Source organism: Rhinolophus sinicus, linkage group LG02 (genome assembly GCF_036562045.2).
Source record: "Rhinolophus sinicus isolate RSC01 linkage group LG02, ASM3656204v1, whole genome shotgun sequence".
Taxonomy (NCBI): domain Eukaryota; kingdom Metazoa; phylum Chordata; class Mammalia; order Chiroptera; family Rhinolophidae; genus Rhinolophus; species Rhinolophus sinicus.
Window position 1 is genome coordinate 59,864,004 of NC_133752.1, and position 23,023 is coordinate 59,887,026.

At 34.0% G+C, this 23,023-nt stretch overlaps 1 protein-coding gene across 4 annotated transcripts in view; it reads right to left on the reverse strand.

Moving 5' to 3' along the window:
• Window positions 1-8,152: 8,152 nt before the first annotated feature.
• YTHDC1 (YTH N6-methyladenosine RNA binding protein C1) overlaps window positions 8,153-23,023 on the reverse strand; it is a 32,789-nt gene continuing 17,918 nt past the window's right edge. For 2 of the 4 annotated variants that reach the window (XM_019715645.2, XM_019715648.2), the window contains 10 exons: window positions 21,718-21,826; window positions 21,512-21,629; window positions 18,044-18,128; window positions 16,895-17,061; window positions 14,301-14,383; window positions 13,009-13,045; window positions 12,873-12,912; window positions 12,708-12,770; window positions 11,094-11,228; window positions 8,153-9,150 (listed from right to left, as the gene is read on the reverse strand). In XM_019715645.2, coding sequence (XP_019571204.2) covers window positions 8,926-9,150; window positions 11,094-11,228; window positions 12,708-12,770; window positions 12,873-12,912; window positions 13,009-13,045; window positions 14,301-14,383; window positions 16,895-17,061; window positions 18,044-18,128; window positions 21,512-21,629; window positions 21,718-21,826 — 1,062 coding nt within the window. In that variant the 3' untranslated portion in view covers window positions 8,153-8,925. Of the gene's footprint in view, window positions 9,151-11,093; window positions 11,229-12,707; window positions 12,771-12,872; window positions 12,937-13,008; window positions 13,046-14,300; window positions 14,384-16,894; window positions 17,062-18,043; window positions 18,129-21,511; window positions 21,630-21,717; window positions 21,827-23,023 lie in introns of all 4 variants that reach the window. The other 2 variants (XM_019715647.2, XM_019715644.2) reach the window with 1 other exon arrangement.

The following is a 23,023-nucleotide window of genomic DNA, read 5'->3' on the forward strand; positions in this document are numbered from 1 at the left end:
TTTTCAAGGGGCCACGTATTACTGTTATAATTTCGATAACAGTACATTTGTGATTTTTCCCAAGTTTCACTTTACATAAAGAAACCAAACCCCAGAAAATAATTCTAGGCAATCTGGCTCTAACATAGCTTCTGACTTCACTTTCAACTATAGTCCTCTCCCATGTTCCATCATCCCCCTTTGATCTATAACATCTCTAAATTTCATCTAGTTCCCCAGTCCTGCTTCATCATCTGAATTCATACTCACATTCTACTTGAACATGTTTTTTATCTGCATATAAAATTTAATCCCTTTGAAGGCAGTGATTGTCTTTTATATCTATATAACTCCCAAAGTGTATTATTGGAAATGTTTAATACAATTTTATTAAATTTTATTAATGCAAATTTTTAACACTGTATTGAACATACTTTCAAAATCTGTATTAGTTCATGATTTCTCTCTACTTTTAATGGAACCTCTAAGAAGACTGGATATAAATGTTTTTAAAGGAGGTGGTTCAAGATGACAACACAAGAAGATCTTGAATTCGCCTCCTCCCACAGACACACCGAATCTATAGCTACGTGTGGAATAATTTCCTGTGAGAATGACCTGAAAACTAGCTGAGCAACTCCTTCACAATGGGCAAATGAGAATGAGGCCTCATTAAAGCAAGCAGGATAGGCTGAGACTCAATCTTGCTACAATCAGGAGGAAATTCACAAACCTGGAGCTTCATCCCGAAGAGCACATGGTCCAGTCCCCAAATCAGACATCCCAACTTTTAAGACCTGCACAAAACATCTGGCTTTGAAAAGAAAAACTATGACAAGCCAAAAAAATAAAAAAAATAAAAAAGAAAGCCAATGGGGGTTACTTCCACAAGACACAAAGGGATGCAGCAAACAGAGAAAAGGCTCTTAAAGGGTTCACATTGGAGTCATTTACCACAGAGCCCAACACAGCAGCAGCAATTTGAAAAGCACCCAGACCTCATGTGAAAGAGATTCATGTGCTTCTTAAAGCTTCAGCCAGAGGCAGGGACCTGCAGGGATCCTCTCCAGAACGAAGGCTGGAAGGCACCATTTCCACCATCTTTTTTTAGTTTCTCCTCTCTCTTCTCAGTACGTGCCATCTTCATGCTCTCCATCTGCTGTGCTCCAGGGCTCCTACAGGGGAGCTTTTATTGGAGTCTGGTGTCCCAGTATTTACATTTGGTGTCTCAATTTGGGGGGATGCTACCCAGGGGATGCCCCTCAATTTCTTGGCTAAGGAGGCCGGGGGGGCGTGCATCCTGGATTCCATGGGGCTGTAACAAACAGACAGTTCTTGGCAAACTCCTCCTCAACCTCCCCACTGCACCCTGGCACTACACAGATAGCACACAGAAACACACCACCAGTCTTTCTGAAAAGAGGCCTATTTGCTAGTCTAGGATCTTTGGCCTGATGGGTGTGTAGGCTTCTGGTCTGGCACGCTTCTAGAAGTCTATGGAGGTGCTCTCAGGGAATTGTTAGAACTAATACATTTAGTAAAGTAGTAGGATACAAAATCAATATATAAAAATGAGTTTCTATACACTAATAACAAAATATAAAAAAATTAACATTCCCATCTACAACTGCATAAAAAATAAAAAATCTAGTAAAAATTTAACCAAGGAGGTGCAAGACCTGTACACTAAACACTATAATGGATTGATAAAAGAAAATAAAGACAAATAAATGGAAATATATTCCATGCTCATGGATTGGAAGAATATTGTTAAAATATCCATACTACCCAAAGCAATCTTCAGATTCAGTACCATCCCTATCAAAATTCCAATGGCATTTTTCACAGAAATTGGACAAGCAACCCTAAAATTTGTAGGTAACCACAAAAGACCCTGAATAGCCAAAGCAATCTTTAGAAAGAAGAACAAAGCTGAAGGCATCACACATGCCCTGATTTCAAACTATATTATATAGCTATAGTAATCAAAACAGTATGTTATTGGCATAAGAACAGACATATAGATCAATGGAACAAAATATACAGTACAGCAATAAATCCATGTATATAGTCAATTAATTCACAACAATGTAACCAAGAACAAACACTGGGAAAAGGACAGTCTCTTCAATAAATGGTGTTAGGAAAACTGGACAGCTACATGCAAAAAAATGAACCTGGACCACTATCTTACACCAGTAAAATGGATTAAAACCTTGAACTTAAGAGCAGAAAACTATAAAACTCCTAGAAGAAAACACAGACAGTAAGCTCCTTGACACTGGTCTTGGCGATGGTTTTTTGGATCTGACTCTAAAAGCAGAGGCAACAAAAGCAAAAACAAACAAGTGGAAATACATTCAATTTTGCAGAGCAAAGGAAATCTTCAACAAAATGAAACCTACTAAATGGTAGGAAATATTTGCAAATCATGTATCTGATAAGGGGTTAATATCCGAAATATATAAACAACTCATGCAACTCAACAGCAAAAAACAATCCAATTAAAAAATGGGACAGATCTAAACAGACATTTTTCCAAAGAAGCCAACAGGTACATGAAAAAGTGCTCAACGTGTTTAATCATCAGAAAAATGCAAATCAAGACCACAATGTGATATAACCTCACACCTTTTAGAATGGCAATTATGAAAAAGACAAGTATTGTCAAGGATTTAGAAAAAAGGGAACCCTTACACACTATTGGTGGGAATGTATATTGCTATGGAAAACAGTATGGAGGTTCCTCAAAAAATTAAACTCCATACAGTCCAGCAATTCCAATTCTGGGTATTTATCTGAAGAAAATGAAAACACTAATCTGAAAAATATGTATGTATGCACACGCATATTCAGTGAAGCTTTCATATTCATTGAAGCTTTATTTACAACAGCCAAGATATAGAAACACCCTCATCAATGTCTGAATGTATAAAGAAAATGTGATATATACATGATATATGATGGAATATTATTCAGCCATAAAACAATGAAATGTTGCCATTTCCAACATGAATGGAACTTTAGGGCAATATGCTAAATGAGTCAGAGAAAGACAAACACCACATGATCTCACTTATATGTGGAATCTTAAAAAACTCATAAATACAGAGAACAGATTGGTGGTTACTGGGGTGGAGGGTGAGGGGGTGGTCAAGTGGGTGAAGGGAGTCAAAGGTACAAAACTTCTAGTTACTAAAGTAAGACATGGGGATGTAATATACAGCATAGTGACTATAGTTAATAATACTGCACTGCATATATGAAAGTTGCTAACAGTAAATCTTAAAAGTCATCATCACAAGAAAAATCTGTAACTATGTATGCTGACTTACTGTAGTGATCTTTTCAAGATATATAAGAATATTGAATCATTATGTTGTATACCAGAAATAGTTACGTCAATTATGCCTCAATAAAAAAATAAAATTTAAAAAATTAGTGTTTTAAAAAATATTTTGGTTTCCTTTGTTCCTAATCAACATCACATCTGAACTCCTATTTTGCAAGACTACACCAGGAAACACATTCCCAAACACAGAGGAGAAATAAGCTCTTCCTTCCGCCTTTCAGATTGTGAGTTAGTTAAAACAATTTGCCTCAAAGCCTGACTTTACTGCATGCTTGCAATAAATAAGTCTGAAGCACTTACCACAGAGATGAAATGCAAATTATGTGTGACATCATAAAAGTTCTCCCCCTTTCTCTTTTCTTCCCTAACCGGATTTTTACTATGCAGCTCCAATATACTCTAGGCATCAACACTTCGGTCTGATGAGTAAAGCTGCAAATACATCCCTGGCTGTGTGACTTACTGGTGAGCTGAAGCGTACTTTATTAAGATCTATTTGTCTCTATTGATCCTACACCCTCATCCTGTTTTATTCAGATCTACGATCTCTTTCCAATGATTTTCCCCTTTCTGTAACCTCGACTGTACTTAGAGGTTCCTTTGTGTAAAGGCCCAGTGAAAGAAAAGTTCCTCAAAGATTACAAAAAGTTCTATCCTATTTTATTATACAAGATGCTTCTGGCTTTCTCTTCTTGCTTGCTGCATTTCTCTTTAAACCAGTTTCCTGAAGCTGGCAAAATAGTTTAACAGCTCTGAACTTCAAATTCACGTAATTTAGTTCCCTGCGGTGAAAAAATATCTCTTACAGTGACTGTCTCCTAAGAATAAACAAACCTCTTCCAGAAATCCTCAGAAAAACTCCTATGGCATCTCACTGGCCTAAGTGTGGTTAATTGCCCAGTTCGAAGCCAAGTCCTGGCAAAAGGAATACCATGCTTAGAGTGATTTAACAAGTCCGAAGGCAATGGGATAACATGGGTGGATCATGTCCACTCTCTAAGGATGGTGCCAGCTATTCCTGAATCACATGGGTTCAGTGAGGGTGGGATACTTGAGTGATAACTGAACACGTTGCGTACGGATCACGAGAATCTTCACGAGGGATTTAAACCCCGCCGTATGCAACGTGTGAAGACCGGTAGGATGGATAAAAGAATAAATGAAGACTACACAGGAAATATATAACATTCACTATAACCATTATTTAGAATTTATTAATACAATAAGGAATCAGCAGTCTGTTCTCAAATTATCTCAAATTGTGTCACTTCATGGCAGTGATGAGAAAGACAGCTGCTACAGTACAGCTAATGTATGTTTCTAAAGATATCTGCTTACACAGTATGAGAAGAGCCCCAGTTCTCGCATAAATAAGTTTTTATACAAAACAGAACATGGGTTTGTGATTTTGAAATAAGAAATGACACTAATGGGGGATTTATCTTTATCCAAAACCCCAAAAAAGAAGTTTGCTTTAGTTTTGTATTGTATGTGCTTTAGTTTTGAAAACACACACACACAAACCTGAGCGTTCTAAGCTTAAAATTAATCCCAATAATATTCTATCTCCCTACATTTCAGCTAAAAACTCTCGTTAAACAGAAAAAAAGAAGGAAAAAACACGATTACTTCCATAGTAAAAGAAATACCTCTTTAATCTAGGATATTCCCCTAAAAACCACTTGAGTCTTAATTTTGTTCCAAAATTCTCATCCATTACTGAAAGCCACTATAAACGAAGTAAAAAGTAGGCATTTTTGCATTTTAAAAGCCAGTTGTTTGTCAACTGACTTAATATTTACAGCCAAAGCCTGAGCTCACATTGCAGAATCATGAATCTCCTGGAAACTGAGAGGCTGTGAACCTTTCTTCTGGCCACATTAATTTAAAAAAAAGTTCTTCTCAGTGACTTCAGTAGAAGCCAAGACCTAGAACAGGAGTTTATTGACCAGTTATACCCTGAATATTATTAGTAAGACTAAATAATCTTTCAGATGCCACAGACAAGTTTAGGACACAGAGAAGCTGAAAGGGAAACACATAAAGTGTAAGATTTAGAAAAAAGGGCAAAAAATTAGATGACTCGTAATACAGGAGAAAATACCACAAAATTATTTAAACTCTAAGATTCCTATTCCTACTACAAGGAACTTAATGTCTAAAAGTTTGGGCCAATAGTGTCAGATGTTCCTCCATTTTTAATGTGTATAAAATTGTATTCGAAATGCTTTCTACCCAAATCAAACAAAATTTAAAAAATCAGAATAAAATGATCCACGTGTATCAGTCACCCTTACCTTGAGGTCAGGGAACGAACTCTATAGTCAGTGAAATGCTGGCAAAAATTCACATTTCCTTCTTCTTATTCCATATACCCGACATGCTTTGGTATCATTATTTTTAATGGTATAACACAGCAGGATCTATGTGCTTCAGAAGAGTGACCAAGGCATTTTACAGCAGAATGAGAAAAGATATCCAGGAACAGAAGGAAGCTATGCCTATGATGACAAAATATTCCGAGTGAAAAGTCAGACATTCAGATACTCGTTCTTTATGAGATCATGCATTTAAGGGTTATCAGAAATCTGTTACTTTGTCCATCTCAATTGGGAACTGCCCCTCCTCATGTAATTCTGATGGAACTGACCCTAAGATTCCTTGCCTCTCTTTCTTCTAGTACTAGCTGGTCATAGACGTTTCTACAACACTTACTTACTATGCCTGAGAATAAAGCCATCAGCAATGCCCAACAACTAGTGACACATCTGTATTCTATTTCACTCCCTTGAACTTTTTACTCTAAAATCCTGGATTGAATTTCTAAATTCTGAATAACTGAATTTTATTTTTGACTTGTACATGTTTTTAGAATCAATATTGTAGAATACATGGAAGAAACTATGCCTCTCTCAGTAAGGAAGGCTGTCATAAATGTCTTTCAAATAATTAATCAAAAATTCTAATTTTAGGGGGCAGCTGGATGGCTCAGTTGGTTAGAGTGCGAGATCTCTACAAGGTTGCCGGTTCAATTCCCACATGGGATGGTGGGCTGCGCCCCCTGCAACTAAAGACTGAAAATGGCAACTGGACTTGGAGCTGAGCTGCGCCCTCCACAACTAGATTGAAGGACAACTTGGAGCTGATGGGCCCTGGAGAAACACACTATTCCCCAATATTCCCCAATAAAAACTAAAAAATAAAAACTCCAATTTTATATTATCTATTATTTTGATTCCTCTGCACAAAAGAAAATTATCATGCGATCTTTTACATCATGTTTCTGTCAGTTTTTTCATCTAAAAAAAATCCCGAGGGGAGAAACCAGTTATTGTGATTAAATGAGCTGATTTAAGTATACAGACTTGATATGTCTGATACTTAAGTGGATTCTAAGCTTATTAACATTCAAACACATAGTTTAACATCTAAGTGATTGGACTTAGGAAAACCCTCTTCTTAGTAAGAAAGCTTGAAGGAAATATGCTTAACATCGTTAGTAGAAAGCACCATCATTTTAAACATTTAATTTACATCCTATTTTTTCATAGCTTCCTCGGAAGCATAAAATTATATAAAAATAGGGGTAAGAATCCTGGCTCCACCAATCACTACCTTGTAATCTTGGTTATTAGCCTCTCCAGGCCTGTCTCTCACCTATAAAAACAAGGAATGGGATGTTACGTGAGGATGAAATAAGTCAGTACCTGGAAGCACAAAGTGCTTTTACATACTAAGTGCTCATATGATTTATATCTTACTATTACTTCAGGAAAATGACTTTAATATTACTTACCAGTTTTGTATAACTGGTTATCTCAAGTAACATTTTTGGTGATTCCTCTACATCTTAGAAATTCTTCAGAGTTTAAGAACTTAAAAAAAAAACACCTTAGGGATTAACCTGTATAACTTACTATAAATACAAACAAAATGTTAATCAAATGACTTAACTTATACCAACTGGTTTAAAGGCAATGCTGAAAATAGAACCAACGTCTCCTAACACCCAGTTAATTGTTCTTCCCATTCTACTAACTGTAAGATTTAAAATAAATCCTTAGGCTTTATTTTTGAAATAGGTGAAATAAAACTACAATAAAACTGTAAATGCATGGGAAAATATTCTAATTGCCAGTGAGAATATAAAAGCAGTAAACTGATAGTTTTAAATACACTTAAAGAGTGCAGTTCCTGCATTCCCCTGTTCAAACCAATAAATACAGATTAAATGTAAAATTGTGATTGTGATTTGGTACAGAGTACAATTATAAACATGACACTATGAAAACACACAAAAAAGCGGTCAAATATTCAAATATCCCAACATTTAAATATTCAACCTAAGGCCAAAATTTCAGGTATAACTCAAGAAACAGAAATTCTTTCATAAACTGTTCTCTTGTGTGGCTATTTTATATAGCTTGTTACTATTGAACAGACTGGTGGTTAACTTAAAATATGTAACTACAAGAGGGTTAAATTTTGAAAGTAAAATAGAAAACATCCATAAATTAGTTCACTTATCAAAGATGAAAATGACAGACACCTAAAAGAAAACAATCCTGCGACCTGAGTAGATCCAAAAAATATAGTCAGATACTTAACCAAAATATCAACATAATTCCATTGTGTACCATTAGTTCTTACATTAGAAATAGACATAAGCTTTTAATTTAATGGGCTGAGGTCAATCATTTCTGCTAAAATATGTGAAAACAGACAAATGGGATCCTACAACTCCTACACACAGCATTCTTTTATGTCTACTAATGCTTAAGAAAACAAACTTGTATCCGGACAAGAAAGAAATGCAACAGATAAGTGTCAATCTTTACCAATTTATTTTATACAAAACAGTAGCAATGTAGATATGGGAATTATCTTCTGCTGCCACACACGCAAGTTGTGAATATTCCAAGCCAATGTATACAGTTTGGAGGGAAAGGCTAAACAATAGCATCAACCATGCTACTGAACATAGGAATTTTTTATTGAAAAAGATTAAAAATTAGATAGCAATGCCTTCTTAATATTGCTCTCATCATTGAAGACTGAAGAAAAAATAAAAAGTCACTTTTTAAGATTTAAAAAAAAGAGGGAAAGGGAGAAACCAAGAGGCTGCTACAACACTGCCATACAAACCATCATACTTCAATATTTGCATACTTGATAGCAGCATTATTTTTACTGAACCGTGTGCAACTACATTTAGAAACACATCAAAGCAAAATATCATGGCAGTCATCAATCAAGATCCAAAAGAAAGAAAGCAAACAAAAAAATAACTCTAAGATAAACACACTATAAGTAGATGAATATTTACGGAGAATGAATCAATATCTACATTCTTGGACTGTTCCATTCTGCCCAATGAAGTGTCAACTAAAGTTGTCAACTGTGCATTTTTGGAGGATTTGAGTTTTTCCAGTTCTTATTATACTGCATGCTTGGAACAAAGAGGGTCATAATAAATCCTTCTACACAATGAACTTTAAGTAGACAGCTGAAAATAAATTTACTACTTGTAAACACACACAAAAAAAAAATACAAGATTTTTTTCTTTTAACAATCAGTGCTTCCGAAAGCGCCATTATCTTCTATATCGACCTCTCTCCCCTCGGTCTCTGTCCCGATCACATAATCGCTCTCTTTCTCTTTCTCTATCACGTCCTCTATCTCGTTCTCTGTCTCTTCTGTTATCTCTAGGGCGGTCTCGCTCTCGTTCCCGATCTCTTTCACGGGGTCTACTTCTCCGACCACTGACAACAGCTTGTGTGCGACGAAGGAAATCATCCACCCTCATATCATAATCATGCTAGGAAAGGTAAGAAATTGGTTAGGTATGTCAAAAATTGGATGCAATTTATGAGTTCCTATATTGTAATTATTGCCTTGTAGAAAAGAATCTACAGAAATTAACTAATGCATTAAATTCACAGAATGTAATTCTGACATTATTTAGAAACAGGATTTTTTGTTATAGCTAATTAGATACCTACAACAGAGGATTTTTCATACGTCATTAAAAAATTACTTCAGTTGCCTATATAACTTTAATGACTTTTCTATCCAATCCTTTTAATATTTAGGCCAAAGTAATCACCTAGTAATGACAATCAACCACATCATATGCATACATGCTGCCAATTATGCTAAATGTCACTGTTTTTCTGCAACAAGTAATCCCTACTGATTTTTTCCTCCTGAGTTTACAAACTAACCTAAACCAACTCTGCCCTCTTAAGGTGAAATTAGGAATTCTTACATTCCAGATTTTCTTTCAAATTAAGCCACTGTTAATGACAATTTATGGAATTTGATAGTTTTAAGAAAATATGCACTTCAGGTAAAACTGTGAAGTCTACTCCACAGAGTTAATAATACACAAAAGTTTGAAGAAGACAATGAAAGGTAAGATGAACAACTGTCAAAGTGGGGTACAAGTTGTCATTGTCACTAATTCTAAGCTTGATCCCCTGCTCTCGCTTTCCTACTCTTAGTTCTCAACTCACCTGTGCTTACTGAACTTGGTCTTTTTTCAAAGCTCAGTGTAAACATACAGAATACAAGATTCAAAAACAATCTCAGACTATCTTTTACAATCAATGAATATGTGAATATTATATAAGCATTAGTCAGTTAAGATTCTCAAACTGTTTTATTAAATATTAAAGCTCCTAACGTGACATGATTTTGAAGGATTAGTATCTTTATGAGGATAAGAAAATAAATGACAACAGAAAGATAGGCTAGGAAACTATTGAGCAGACTGGCCTTCTCAAATATGCACGATCTTCATCTAAGTGGGAAGATAAAGGGATGCTTATTTGTCCCTGCACAAACTCATCATCTCAAGTGTGTGTGTGTTGGGGGAGGCGGGGGAAGGGTGTGTGTGAAATTCCAAATTGTGTATCGTACTTTAATAACCAAACTACCTTTTAAGGCTATCAAACTTACATACAAAGGAATTATGCTAACAAGTGCCAGGAGACAATTTCACTTTTAAAAATAATAGTACTATATGGGAAAAAAATGAATACAATTCAATAAACAATCTCAGCCTGACTAGTATAATGAAAACCCAGAAATGTCAAACTAGAGATTGTTTTTCATTCATCCAGTTTTGAAGGGATCAAAAAAGCTTTCCTATCAACCATATCAAATTATGAGACTCAATAACTACTGCAAATAGTCTTCTGCTACATTACTTAACATTTGTCTGTCATATAATTTGTCTGAGAACATTTGTCTTCTCATCATCATAAGAATCAGGGATACGAGGTGCAACAATTCAATTGGTTACTAGTTTTAACAAAATTTGGTAGAAACAAATGACTAAATGAGATTGGAGATTATCCTTTAACTAACTAAATACACACCGTCTATCCTATGAAAATTAAATGAGAATTTACAAAAAGCTTAGAAATACCTATTTGCAATATTAACTATAGTTATAAAGACCTCAGTACAGAAAGAAAATACCTTAGTTTACTACACCCCTAGGACACTACTTAAAGAGTTATGTAGGAGTTGCCTCGACGTAAGCAGTTTGTGTTTGATCAGTAAATGAAATAGTCTATTTAAATCATCCAAAGAGATTAGCCATTTTTAATAAACACAAGTTGTGAATTACTCCAAAACAGTCTGCAGTGAGAATATGAACAGTCCACCATTCAAAATAATCTGGTAGCCCCACACTGAAATTATCTACAGAATTCTAAGCAGTGCCCTCACACTGCTGCAGCCTCCCACACTTACTACTCGTTTGTCTCTGTATCTCGCTTCATGTGGTACTGGATGATGTCCTGAGTAAGGGGGGTGAGCCTGAGGGGGTGGAGCATGGTGCTGATAGTATGGATGGTGTGGCGGTTGTTCCATTCCAGGATAAGGAGCCTAAAAGAAGGAAACCACTTCCATAAGCATCTACCAAATATCTTCATAAATAAACCATTCTCAGAACTCCCCTACCCAAACAACCCATCCCAATCACATAATTTAACCCACACTAGTCATCTACTTTTTTGATGGCGTATAAGTTCTTCAAAACACCCTATTTGCTTATTGAAAATATGTCCATAATAAACTAACTATACATCTTTTAAGATTTAACATGTTTATACCTTTATACCATACCATTTAAATACTAATAGATATAGCAAACCTTTATGTACTATGAACCAGCACCTTACATGTCTCATTTAATTCTCACAGCAGCTCTATGAAATAGCTACTATTATTCCCACTTTATGAAAGGGGAAACTGCGGTGTCAACTAGTTAAGTAACTTACTTAAAATCACATTGCTAGTGAAGGAGTAGAGCTGGGATACAACATCAGGCATTCCAGCTCTGGAATCAGTTATCTTAATAATTATGTAAAAATCTAGTCTTTAAAAAAAAATTTCAAAACCCTCCAGGAGCTAATGAACTTTTAAATAACACTGTAAAATGATTAAGAGCAAATCAAAGGTTACTTCCCTTGTTAGTGCCAAGATACTATTAAATATTTTTATTTTTTTAAATTTCATAGACTCTAAAGGAAAAAAAAAATTGTAATTCACCTATTGTATATGGCACCTTAAATGAAAACAAAAGCCAGATGAGGAGGCCACATTACAGGCAGCATTTAATTTTTTTTTTTTTAAGGTAGAAATAATAAAACTACTTAAACGTCCAAGTTTTTTACTTCTTGGGAATTAATGCTTCAGCTATCCTCAACACCTTAAAGTATACTCTAAGAAGAATATCCAGCTTTCTCAAAGAAAAAAATTAAAAATTAAAAAATTAAAAATTAAAAACGGTTTAATTGACACTAAATATAGAGAATTTACTGAGTATTAGGATCAGGCACTATATGCTAAACTTTACATGTATTTTGTCAATTTAACTCCTTATAATCCTATGAGATTCACACTATTCCATTAAATTTTAAGCCATACAAGGACAGGCATATGTCCATTTCGTTCACTAAGTATACCCAGAGCAAGGAAGTACCCTGCAGAGTAGGTACTAAATATTAGCCTGATGAACCAAAGAACAAATGAATACCCATTGCATTTTACAGACAAGGAAAACTAAGAAAGAAATCTATTATGAAACTTGCTTAAGCTCAGAACTGAGAAGGTAAAGTATATGAATCCAGGCAGAGTTTGTACTACTAGCCAGTATAATAATAAACCATAACACTGATCAACTAAGCCTGTATTTACACAAATCAAATTATTCATAAGTCTCTAGTTTTAAAAACAGCATGAAATTATTTATTGCCAAAGATATATATTTTAAGTCTCTTAACGGGTAACTACTCTAAGTAAGCACTCAAAACATATGGAACTACAAATGAAGTTAAATAACTTGCAAAATAGAATACAAACCATTCCTTGCCACGGTGGTGGTGGTCCCATGTTATGAAATTCCCTCACATAATCATTGTAGGACTAAAATAAAAGATGATAATGTCAATAATAAATAGAAATCAAACCCAGAAGAAAATAAATCAGATCTTAATTTCATGTACATTAAATATATAAAGTGCTTACCCCATTTAAAAACACATCTCGGCGAACTCCTGAAAATCGTCTGTTGGGAATAAGATTTGTGAAACTAAATTCAGGTAATTCATAAACTAGTTCCAAGAATGTAATTCAAAACTAAGCAAGAGTGAACCCAACTTACCTGTCTACTTCCTGGTATCGTGGGTCCTTTAAATACCCTGTTCAAACATCAAGCATTTTAGTAAATCAAAAATTTCTTTTTTTTATTATGGCATTATAATTAAACCTTCCTTACCACTCATTTCAATTCTTCCCATGAAATATAGTGACGCTATTAAGTGATGCTATTTTTGTATTACTCCATTTTCAGATATTCTTCTCAGATTACATGATAATCTAGGAAGTAATTAAATAATTTACTGATATCACAGAATTATAATCTGCTAAAGAGGTTTTCACATGGATCTTCTAAATCCATACCCCAATTTTCGCTAGATAGAAAATTTCTTCATTCTGCACCATAGGGAAGGTAAGGGCAGAGGCATTCATTACCTTGAGGACACTGTAATAGGACTTCCTTAAAACAAATGTTTACCTTCCACCTTGGGTATACACAGCCTTGCTAAGTCAACCACAAACAATTTTTTAAAAATGCATACTTATGGGGAAGAAAAACAAAATTGCAAAAATAAAGATTTATACACTTTAAATGAAAGAATAGTAATAAAAATATTCTTTCCTACCTTTTAGTAAGGACTCAGCAAATTAAAAAGTAAAAACATCTGAGTGGCGATATTACTGGAAAAAAACTAATTTCATTCTCTGGAACATACCATTTTGGAGAAGAATGATAGGCTTACCAAGCCACTTCTTACGTAATAGTGCAGTAATGCTCACTAACACCAATTTCCAAATTGCCTAAGTTTTATAAGTGTATCACTGATTGCTTTAAGTATCGTAAGTACAGTTTGCTTTTTTTAATTCTGTAAAGGGAAAGACTAACTAAAAAGCTGCTTTAGATTACAAACAAAATATTCTCATTTCTCTCTAAAAACATGAAGTCAAAAATTTTTATTTAGAAACATATAGTGTAATTTCAGTTTCTAAAGAAAGCTACACACCACATGAAATACTAAGTATTAAAGGGAATAAAAAGCACAGATGTAAGATTGCTGCTTTCCCTAACTATATCTAACCTTAAAACACATGTGCACTATTTGTGGAGTAATTATAAATTAGCAATTTCAAATAATCAACAGATTTATGATAACAGGTCACATTAGTATAAACAACCTTAATAAAGGAGAGGAAGTATTACTAGATGAGAAATATCAATAATTTTTTAAGTTTAAGTGGTCACGTCCTAAAGTTTTCTCACTTTTAAAACTGTACAACTAGAAGTTTTTGTGTTGTTGTTGTTGTTGTTGTTTAATAATTTTAAGTCAAATATCTGCAGGATTATAAAATATTAACCTGGTCTCTGGTGAAACTCAGGGGCATAGTCAATCCTTGGTTTCTTTCTGCTGTTATGAATATCATAATCTTCTGGTCGACGCCTACACAAATTAGACACATTAGAAATTAAACCAAAAACTGCTGGGGAGAACAAACAGCAAAGTAAGAGTTTCTTACAGAAATGAGTACAGAGAATAATCCATTATTTACTTTAAAATAACACCCAAATTTGTGGTGAGCAAATAATCTTAAAATTTCTAAATTTTGATTCCTCAAATTATTATAAATCAATCTTTAAATGTATTGCTGGAAGTAAATGTTCTCTGCAATACTCATGCTACGATGAGATAGTTGGAAAGAGTAATTTGCTCAAAATATGTAAATCACATTTTAGTATTCCAAAGAAAAATGAATGAGCTACTCACAAACTAATGTAAATATCCAGTTTAACAATTAATAAATACACTTTCCCAAATAAAGCTCCATATAGGTGCAAAAGAAAAAAAAAAAAACCTATCATTATACAATAGGTAATTCTAAAATCTATATATTTAAACTTATCAATATCATTCTAAGATAAGTCTAAACAAAATTAAGAATTTAAAATTTTTTCTTCTGCTTTGCACATAATTATATTTTTCGTATCATCATACAGAAAACGACACTTATTAAAAGTGACTTTACAAGAAAGTTTTGAAAATCTTAATACTATGAAAAATCAATTTCTATAATTAATAACATTTAGAAATTAAGGAAATTTCTTCCAGAGACAATGCCTTAAAACAAAACTGGCAAGTAATGGGGCAGAGTTTTAACAGAGTTCATAAAACGAATTCAAAGTGTATTTTTTAGAAGGTGAAATTTTACTCTGCAGTGTTGCTGCTCTTTACTGTCTTCCATAAATCTTAATGGTTAATGTAATACATCATTAAATACACTTCATTTAATAAAGAGCTACACAAAATTTTTTAAATATCCAAGTTTTTTAGGTAATAATCTTTTACTCTTAACGTCAAATAAAAACTATCAAAAAACTGTCAAATAATCTGGCAATACTAGTTTTCCAGCTATATTTCTCTGAATAACAACTACTTTCATTAACTTTTGCAACACAAGTTCAAAGTTAAGTGCAATATCCCCAAGCCCCACCCCCAACAGAATAAAAACATTTGCATCTACAATAAATAAAACTGTAAGAAAATTAAAATCTGGTTTAAAAAATAAACATACCGCTTTCTTGTAGTTTGGGGAGTGTGCATATACGACCGGTATAAAACATGATAGTAACAGTTCATATAGTAGTCCAACTACTGACTTTAAGCTGTAAGCCACATACATATATGGAGGCCCTGGCAGGCTTGAGAGAAGGTGTAGTGGTGTAATAAGTATAGTTTGCAGTCCATTGCAAAACTGAGGTAAAAACTTCACTTGTATGTACTGTATTGCACTGGAAATCTCTTAGCTTAAAACTTCAAAAGACATCTTGGTGCTCAGTCCTTTTAGGCCAAAAATAAGGGAGCTCTGCCAGGTTTCCTCCTACCTACTCGACAGTGTCCTTTTTAAGATCAAAGAAATGGGGACTCTTGTTGGATTATCTGTACCTACCACAGGATGTTTCCACCAAAAGGAAACTTAACCAAAGGTTTCATCCCATCAACCATACATCCAACAGTCTTTAGCAGAATACTTTAGATTTAGCTGTATGCAAATCTATACAGGGGAAGGTGTTGGGTAGAAGGGCTTAAATCAGTCCTTTGCAAAGACTTCTCCAATTCTGTAACAAGTTAAACCCCCTTTTCCTGGAAAATGCTGTTTAGTTCATAAAGTAGTGATCAATAACCATGGCGATCCTCTAAAACACACTTTAAGTCCACAGGTACTGCCAGCATCTGGAAAAGTTGTAAACAGACACAGCAACAGCCCTTCTTTTTGGTTTGTTGCCGGGTCTCCCAGGGCCACTTGATCCCCTTTGGAAAGGACCTACTGTTTTCAGAAGCTCAGCAAGATGTGTGAATTCACTGGGTACATGTTAGAGAATATTTGGCAATGGGGTTAAGACATCACGGTGATAAAATTTCAAACAGTCCCAATAATGCTCCTCTTGAATATCAAAACAACTTAAAATATTTTATCCTCTAAATGAGGCGTCATCTTCTGAAAAATATTAGTGATCCTTTATAAAAGTCCCATATCTGATAAGGCTTATCCAGAGACATACCTGAAAGAAAAGGCTTTTTACAAAATATTAACATTTTTTTGCGAATAAAGACCTCCTCCTCTTCCTCCTTTCTAGCCTGTTCTTAGCAAAAGGCCTACCTCATTTCAATTTTATACATTGTATTAACAGAATATTAACTAATCTAAACTGGCTGTCACTCGTTAGCAAATAATTTTTTCTGCATAAGGAAAGATCCCCATTTTCCTCTTGAAAAATGACTGAGACCAAGGTGACCATGTGAAATCCTCAATGAAGCCACAAACTAGTCCATGCAGCTTGATTTGAGGATTTTCTCTTTCTTCTTTACCGCAGGACAAACTTTTGACGAATCACATTCCTCCATCATGTTATCCTGATACATGTGCCTATTATCAGTCCAAAGAACGTTTCTAACCTTCCCACATCCCGGACTGGTTCTCGACGGGATGGACGTCCTCTTGATCGGGGCTGAGAATGCATTCTTCTCTTGTGACGCATTTTATGAATGACCTGATACAAGTCAATACTTTCATCAGGGGGAAACAGAAGACAAAGCTGGGTTCCACATTCAAGTTCAATTTCCTACAAGGGAAAAGTAGTAATTTATAAGATGAAAACAGAAGAACCTTTAGACTTGTATCTTCCTGATGTCCAAGAACAAAAACAGGCTGTCCTGGAGGCTTCCTTCTCAAACTTGATAATCATATGGGACTCCAATAAACTTCCTTGACAGGTTTAAACCTTTCAATAGTTTCACGTATTTAATAAGGGTAAAGAATCTCCAAAGTTAAATATACAAAGTTAGGCAGTTTGTATATTTGCCTAAAACTCCATGATAATTGCCTGCTGCAAATATTTCTTTGTGCAAAATACAAAAATATCAGGCCAAAGCCATCCACCCACCTCAACACAGTGGAGGAAAAACATGTATGTTAATGTGTACCAACACTTTAACACTTTGATAACTACAAACTGCTAAATGCACTGAAATAAATTAGACAAACTACAAAGGCATACTAATGTATGGGTATTTTAAAATTAAGTTTTATTTTCCAATTATCAACATTTTCACTTATGAGCAATGAAAATATTACTTCTGGTTGAAAATTACACAAACTATGAGGATCAAAGGTTTGAGTTTATTTTAAATCACTGCTAATTTCATTTACAGACTTAAAAATCTTAGTACACATATTGTGATCTTTTCATATATCTTCCTTCTATTCAGAAAACATAAGATGTTAAACGCCATTTCTAAAGTGTATGCAAAGTTCAGAATCTATTAATCAGTAATACAATGAAAAGCCATTTAAAATCAATCAGGCCAATTCTCTTCAAAAAATTTCCCTTCAATTGTATCAATAGAAGTACCACATAAAACTTCCAACATTAATGCAGGTCTTAGTTTTAATCAGCCATGATCACTGTAATCATAAACCCCAAATAACATTTTCCCTTAATCCTGCACAAAAATTCTTTCAGAAAAGGTTTAAAATGTTCTTCAATAAAGATCTCGAATAGGGTTGCTTAAATTCGTTTTTTAAAATCAATGAAAACAACAAACCTGTCCATCACGTCCAATCTTTACTGGTTTATGTTCATTCCAAGGATTGGTGAGATGAGCCGACTTAGTGAAGGGTAATTCACGCCTAAATGCAAAGTAATACCAGTTATATTCTTTTGCAGGTTCTAACTCCCTTCAGTAGTGAAGTCCTACTCCTATGTTTGTCACGATTTAAGTGTGACTAAAATTTTTGAAGAATCACTTAGACTGGCAGAGCTTATTCCCCAGAATAGGAGTCCCTTCAGAGATGCACTCTTTCCACATTCTCCATTGTGTGCTCAAAAAAAGCTTAATAATATAGTGCTGAAGAACATGAGCTTGGAAACTAGGACAATTAGGGGTTTGAATTCCAGGTCTCTCTCTTCTCTCCAAGCTTGAGTTTTTTCATATTATAAACAAGGGTATCACCAACTACTTCCTGTTTAAGTAGTTTGCAAATGAAATGACATATAAATGTTTAGATTTCTTGATTCTGTATAATAAAAAAACTGTATTTTTTATTAACCGATCAACAAACAGGTGAACCTTAATTAACCAGATAGTTAATACCAAATGAAAATAAGTTCATTGGTTCAGGGCTGCTTTCCCAGATTCAAGTGTCCTCCCCCTTTCAATAAGGCAGTATTTCCCCACCATCCATGGAATGGCTCTTGACAATACAAATGTTTAGCATTCCTAACTTTCTCACCAGCTATCAAAAATAAATAAGCACAATTATTTTGTAAAAGAGTGTGTACCGTAAAAAAAATACAGGAAGTTTTATTTTGTTTTTAATGTGGTTGTGTCTCTTTGGGAGAAAGAGGAAAATACTCAGAAAATGCTTCCTGAAAAAAGCGGCATATGAAATAAGCCTGAAAGAAAAATGGCTCAGGAAAAGCCGTATGTAGAGTGGTACAGCAGGGTTACATTTGAAGCAATGAGAAGGGCTTGGAGCAAAAGCAAAAGGCAAAGAGAAAAGCAAAAGCAAGTAAATTGGTCCAGTGAACAAGCTATATAAGCTACATAACCATTTATTTTATCTTACATGACTTTCTTAAAGATGAATATTGAATGCTCCAATTTTATTTAACATTTTTAAACCTCAGGAAAAATACTGACATTTACAGGGAAAGAAGTCTATCTAACGTTAAAGTAACGAGGTGGCACTCTGTGGTGATGTGATGTGAATGTATTGGGGAAGTGAGCAGTGAGTGATAAAAATGCCCATTGGGTATTACTAAAAGGCTGGGATTCTTAGTCTATTACACATCTTATTTCACACAATCAAGAGTGGTTCAAGAGTGCACAAAAATTATGATGATGAACTATTTGCATTTGTATATCTTCTGTTGCTAACCACATTTCAAACAAGTTAGTAAAATAGCCAATAAGTCAAGGAAGAGGAATATGAAAACAATAACCTATGAATAAATTAAGTCCATCTTCTAAAATTAAGAAACAAATTTCCTTATCAATAATTTGAAAATGATGGTCAATAGAACAAGTACCATTCAAAACACAATTTTCTGCAATCAATCTAAAACTGGATATTTTTTCTCCTACTCATAAGAAAGCATCATCTCCAAATATTTTTAAATGACATCAATAATTTTCTAGTCATAAAACCATAGACTAACAAATCTGTCCTTTGGCTTTTACAGTTATCCATCCGAATAATAAAAATAATAATGTCTATCTTCGCTAAGAAATAATTGGTACGCTGCTTCCCCTGTACACTACCAGATTTTTACATTTTATTGATAATAATTTGATTAGAACTTTACAACTTTGATTTCTGAAGAATTATGAATTTACATCTAAAAGCTCTGGATACAATGGAGCAGCAGGATATCACCTACAGTCTTACCACCCTAACGTCACATTCCAACATGGACAATTATTTCTGCATATTACATTTAAGTAACAAACCATAATTAACCAATTTCCTACATGGGAGAATTTAAATTGCTTCTAATTTTTCCCTACAGAAAGTAATGAGTAATATGTTTATGCATATAGCTTTCTGCTACTCCATTAACAACCAACCTAATACACTATTTCCACTATATCATTGCCCATGTATTCTCATAGTTCCTCACTGTCCCACAGCAAAGGTTTAACTCCTTAGGCTGGCCCACATTACAATTTATCTTTGCTTTTTGGTCTTCTCTTTATTACCTGCTTCCTTAAAAAAGGTGGCTCCTTATCCCACCAACAAACTCTTCCCCACCCCCACCCCAACAGTTTGTTTCCATGTTCTTCCTTGTGCTAGTCTGCCTTCCTGAATATGAATAGCATTTTTCCTTCTTCTTATCTAATTCCACCATTCTCATCAAAATCCAACACCTCAGCCAACTTGTAACTTACAGAACATTAGTAGGATACCTTTCAGGTAAATTTTATTTAAAATTAATTTTATAGGAAATAATTTGTACGTGCCATGTAAGGGTCACTTACACAATTAGCTTTTTATGCTATTTAAACAAAATTCTAGGCCCACGACAGAGCCACTCATACTTACTCATACTTGGGGTGCCACAACAGCAAACTGAAACTTACCTAACTTTTGTGTCCCTATAAATGCTCTGCTTGACATAGTACATCCAGTCAGACAATAACTAAACACTAAGCCAATTGCAGGCTTTCTCACCCCAAACAAGGATGACAGTGTGGACCCAGCCAATTTGATATTTCCTATTTGTGTCTTCCTTGTTCACTATTCTTCCTTGTTCTTCCTTGTTCACTATTCTTTATCCTATAAAAGATTTCTGCCTCTTGCTTCATTTTACAGTTCTCCACAGGAGACTGTCCATTTCATGCAGTGTTAAAAGTTTTGTTTGTATAATCTAAATTGACTTCTTTAATCATTTTTTAAATCATGTACAATCATTCAGTAAGAACATAATAGTGTTGATAACTCAGTGTTCAAACTAAGTCTATTTTTCTAATAAACATTTAAACCTTAATTACTCAAGTTTCGAAAAATGCCAATTAAACATGGTTTGCTAACTTTCTTAAAAATCACTACTTGTTCACAACTAAATTAGTTTCAAAATGTTAGCCAAGACAAAAAGTAAGTATTTTCCCATTCCACAGTAACTAAATGACGTTAAATCACTACAATTACATAGACATATGCCAGATAACATTCCAAACAATTGTGTAATTCGTGACAAATGTACTGCTCTATTATTAATAGAGACTAAAATACATTAAAGCTCTTGACTAAATAAACCTTTGCACACTGCAGCCTTACATTATAAAGGTAGTGAACAAGACAAGCTAATCATGATGTAATTTTTACTTTAACACTGTTAAGTTTTATGGATCCAAATCAGCCTAGGAATGATACCCACCCCAAAAAGAGAAAATAATCAGAAAGAATAATAAATTAAAATTAAACAACTGTGGCGTTTTAACATTATTCTCAACTAGTAGCCCATTCATTCAAAACAAGGGGAATCTGAATTATCTATACTTGTAATTTACCTGCAAATCCAGTCAATTTTAAAGACACCTCCCAGCATTTTAGCATTCATTCCTGCTGGAAGCACCCAATGTATAGGTGATCCTCCATGATGTGACTCTGAAGAAAGTCTTGCAAATCCTAAGGGAATCAAATCACAACATGATACACAGATGCTAATAAAAGTATAATCAATGGTTTTATATATCCAAATTACTTTTATTCTTACCTTGAAATTTTCCACTCTCTCTGACAGAAAATATTAAGATAACACTCCTTGCCGATCTGAATGCAGCATTTAATTTCTTCTCATTTACTGGCAGCGTGGACCATACACCCTATACAAATGATGTAGATTACAGATCGAAATTAATACAAATCTTTTGTGTTTCCAATTATATCTGCAAAATAAGGCTACTGATACTGTTGCACTTTACATTAAAATAAGCTGTAACAAATAAAGACCTTATTTATCAGCAGTTAAATAATGTAATAATTCATCAAAAGCTAAGGAAAAATATGGAGAAAATTACCAACCTTAACAAAATCTTTAAAACAACTACAGTGTATGTACACTTGGTGCATTCAAATCTTATGGGGTAGAATACCATATAGTAAAAACAATCAGCTACAATTATTTTAATATCATAGCCATTTACTGTGGCAAAAACATGCTGTTTGAAGGTAAATCACAGCATGAACATTTTCCTTCTTGAAAAACTGTGCCTAACAATTTAAAATTATTGTATTAGTAAATCTATTAAGTGAAGAATTTCTGTCAACTGTCTAGCACTTCTCAGTTTTTCTACTTAAGTTCAAATTTTCAGTTACCAACAGTTTGGCTGAAGAGCCCTGTGTTCTTTACATAGAGCCAGAATATAGTTATTAATTTCTGAAGCATTTCAAGCAATTCTTTGTTCATGAAACATTAAGAAAGAGTGTGGTAAGGTAAGGTAAGGTAGAAGCTCTAATTCAGTTTAATCTGCTCATACAAACTAGATTTCATTCACACTAAGAACTTAATTACTTCTGACTAAATCCACTCCAACTGAAGAATAGAAACTTCACTAGGATAGGTAGCTATTTGCTGTATTAGTCTTTCCATCCGTAAAGTTTGATGGGTAATCAACTTAAGTTACAACTATAGAATATTTATACTCACAGAAATATTAGAAAAATATTTAACTTTAGTTTTTAACTGTCTAAAAATCAGTAAAAACTGTAATTACTCATTTTAAACCAAGAACAGAAAGATATAATAGATGGTATAACAAACAGATGTATTTTTGTAGCAAAAACATAAAATCAGTTATCTTACAACATCCTACAGCAACTAGACCATATACTTTTTTGTAAAGCCTAGAGTGGGCCTTTAAGCTAACTCTTTCTTTTCTTCTAAATCCAAGTGATCTTACTTCTAAAAATAAAAGAAACTCTCCGTAAAGATAAATTTCTTTTCAAGAAGATCTCAAGATATAAAACAACCATCAATATAAAGCAAAAATTGGTTAAAGAAACTTTTTAATAAAGTGTTA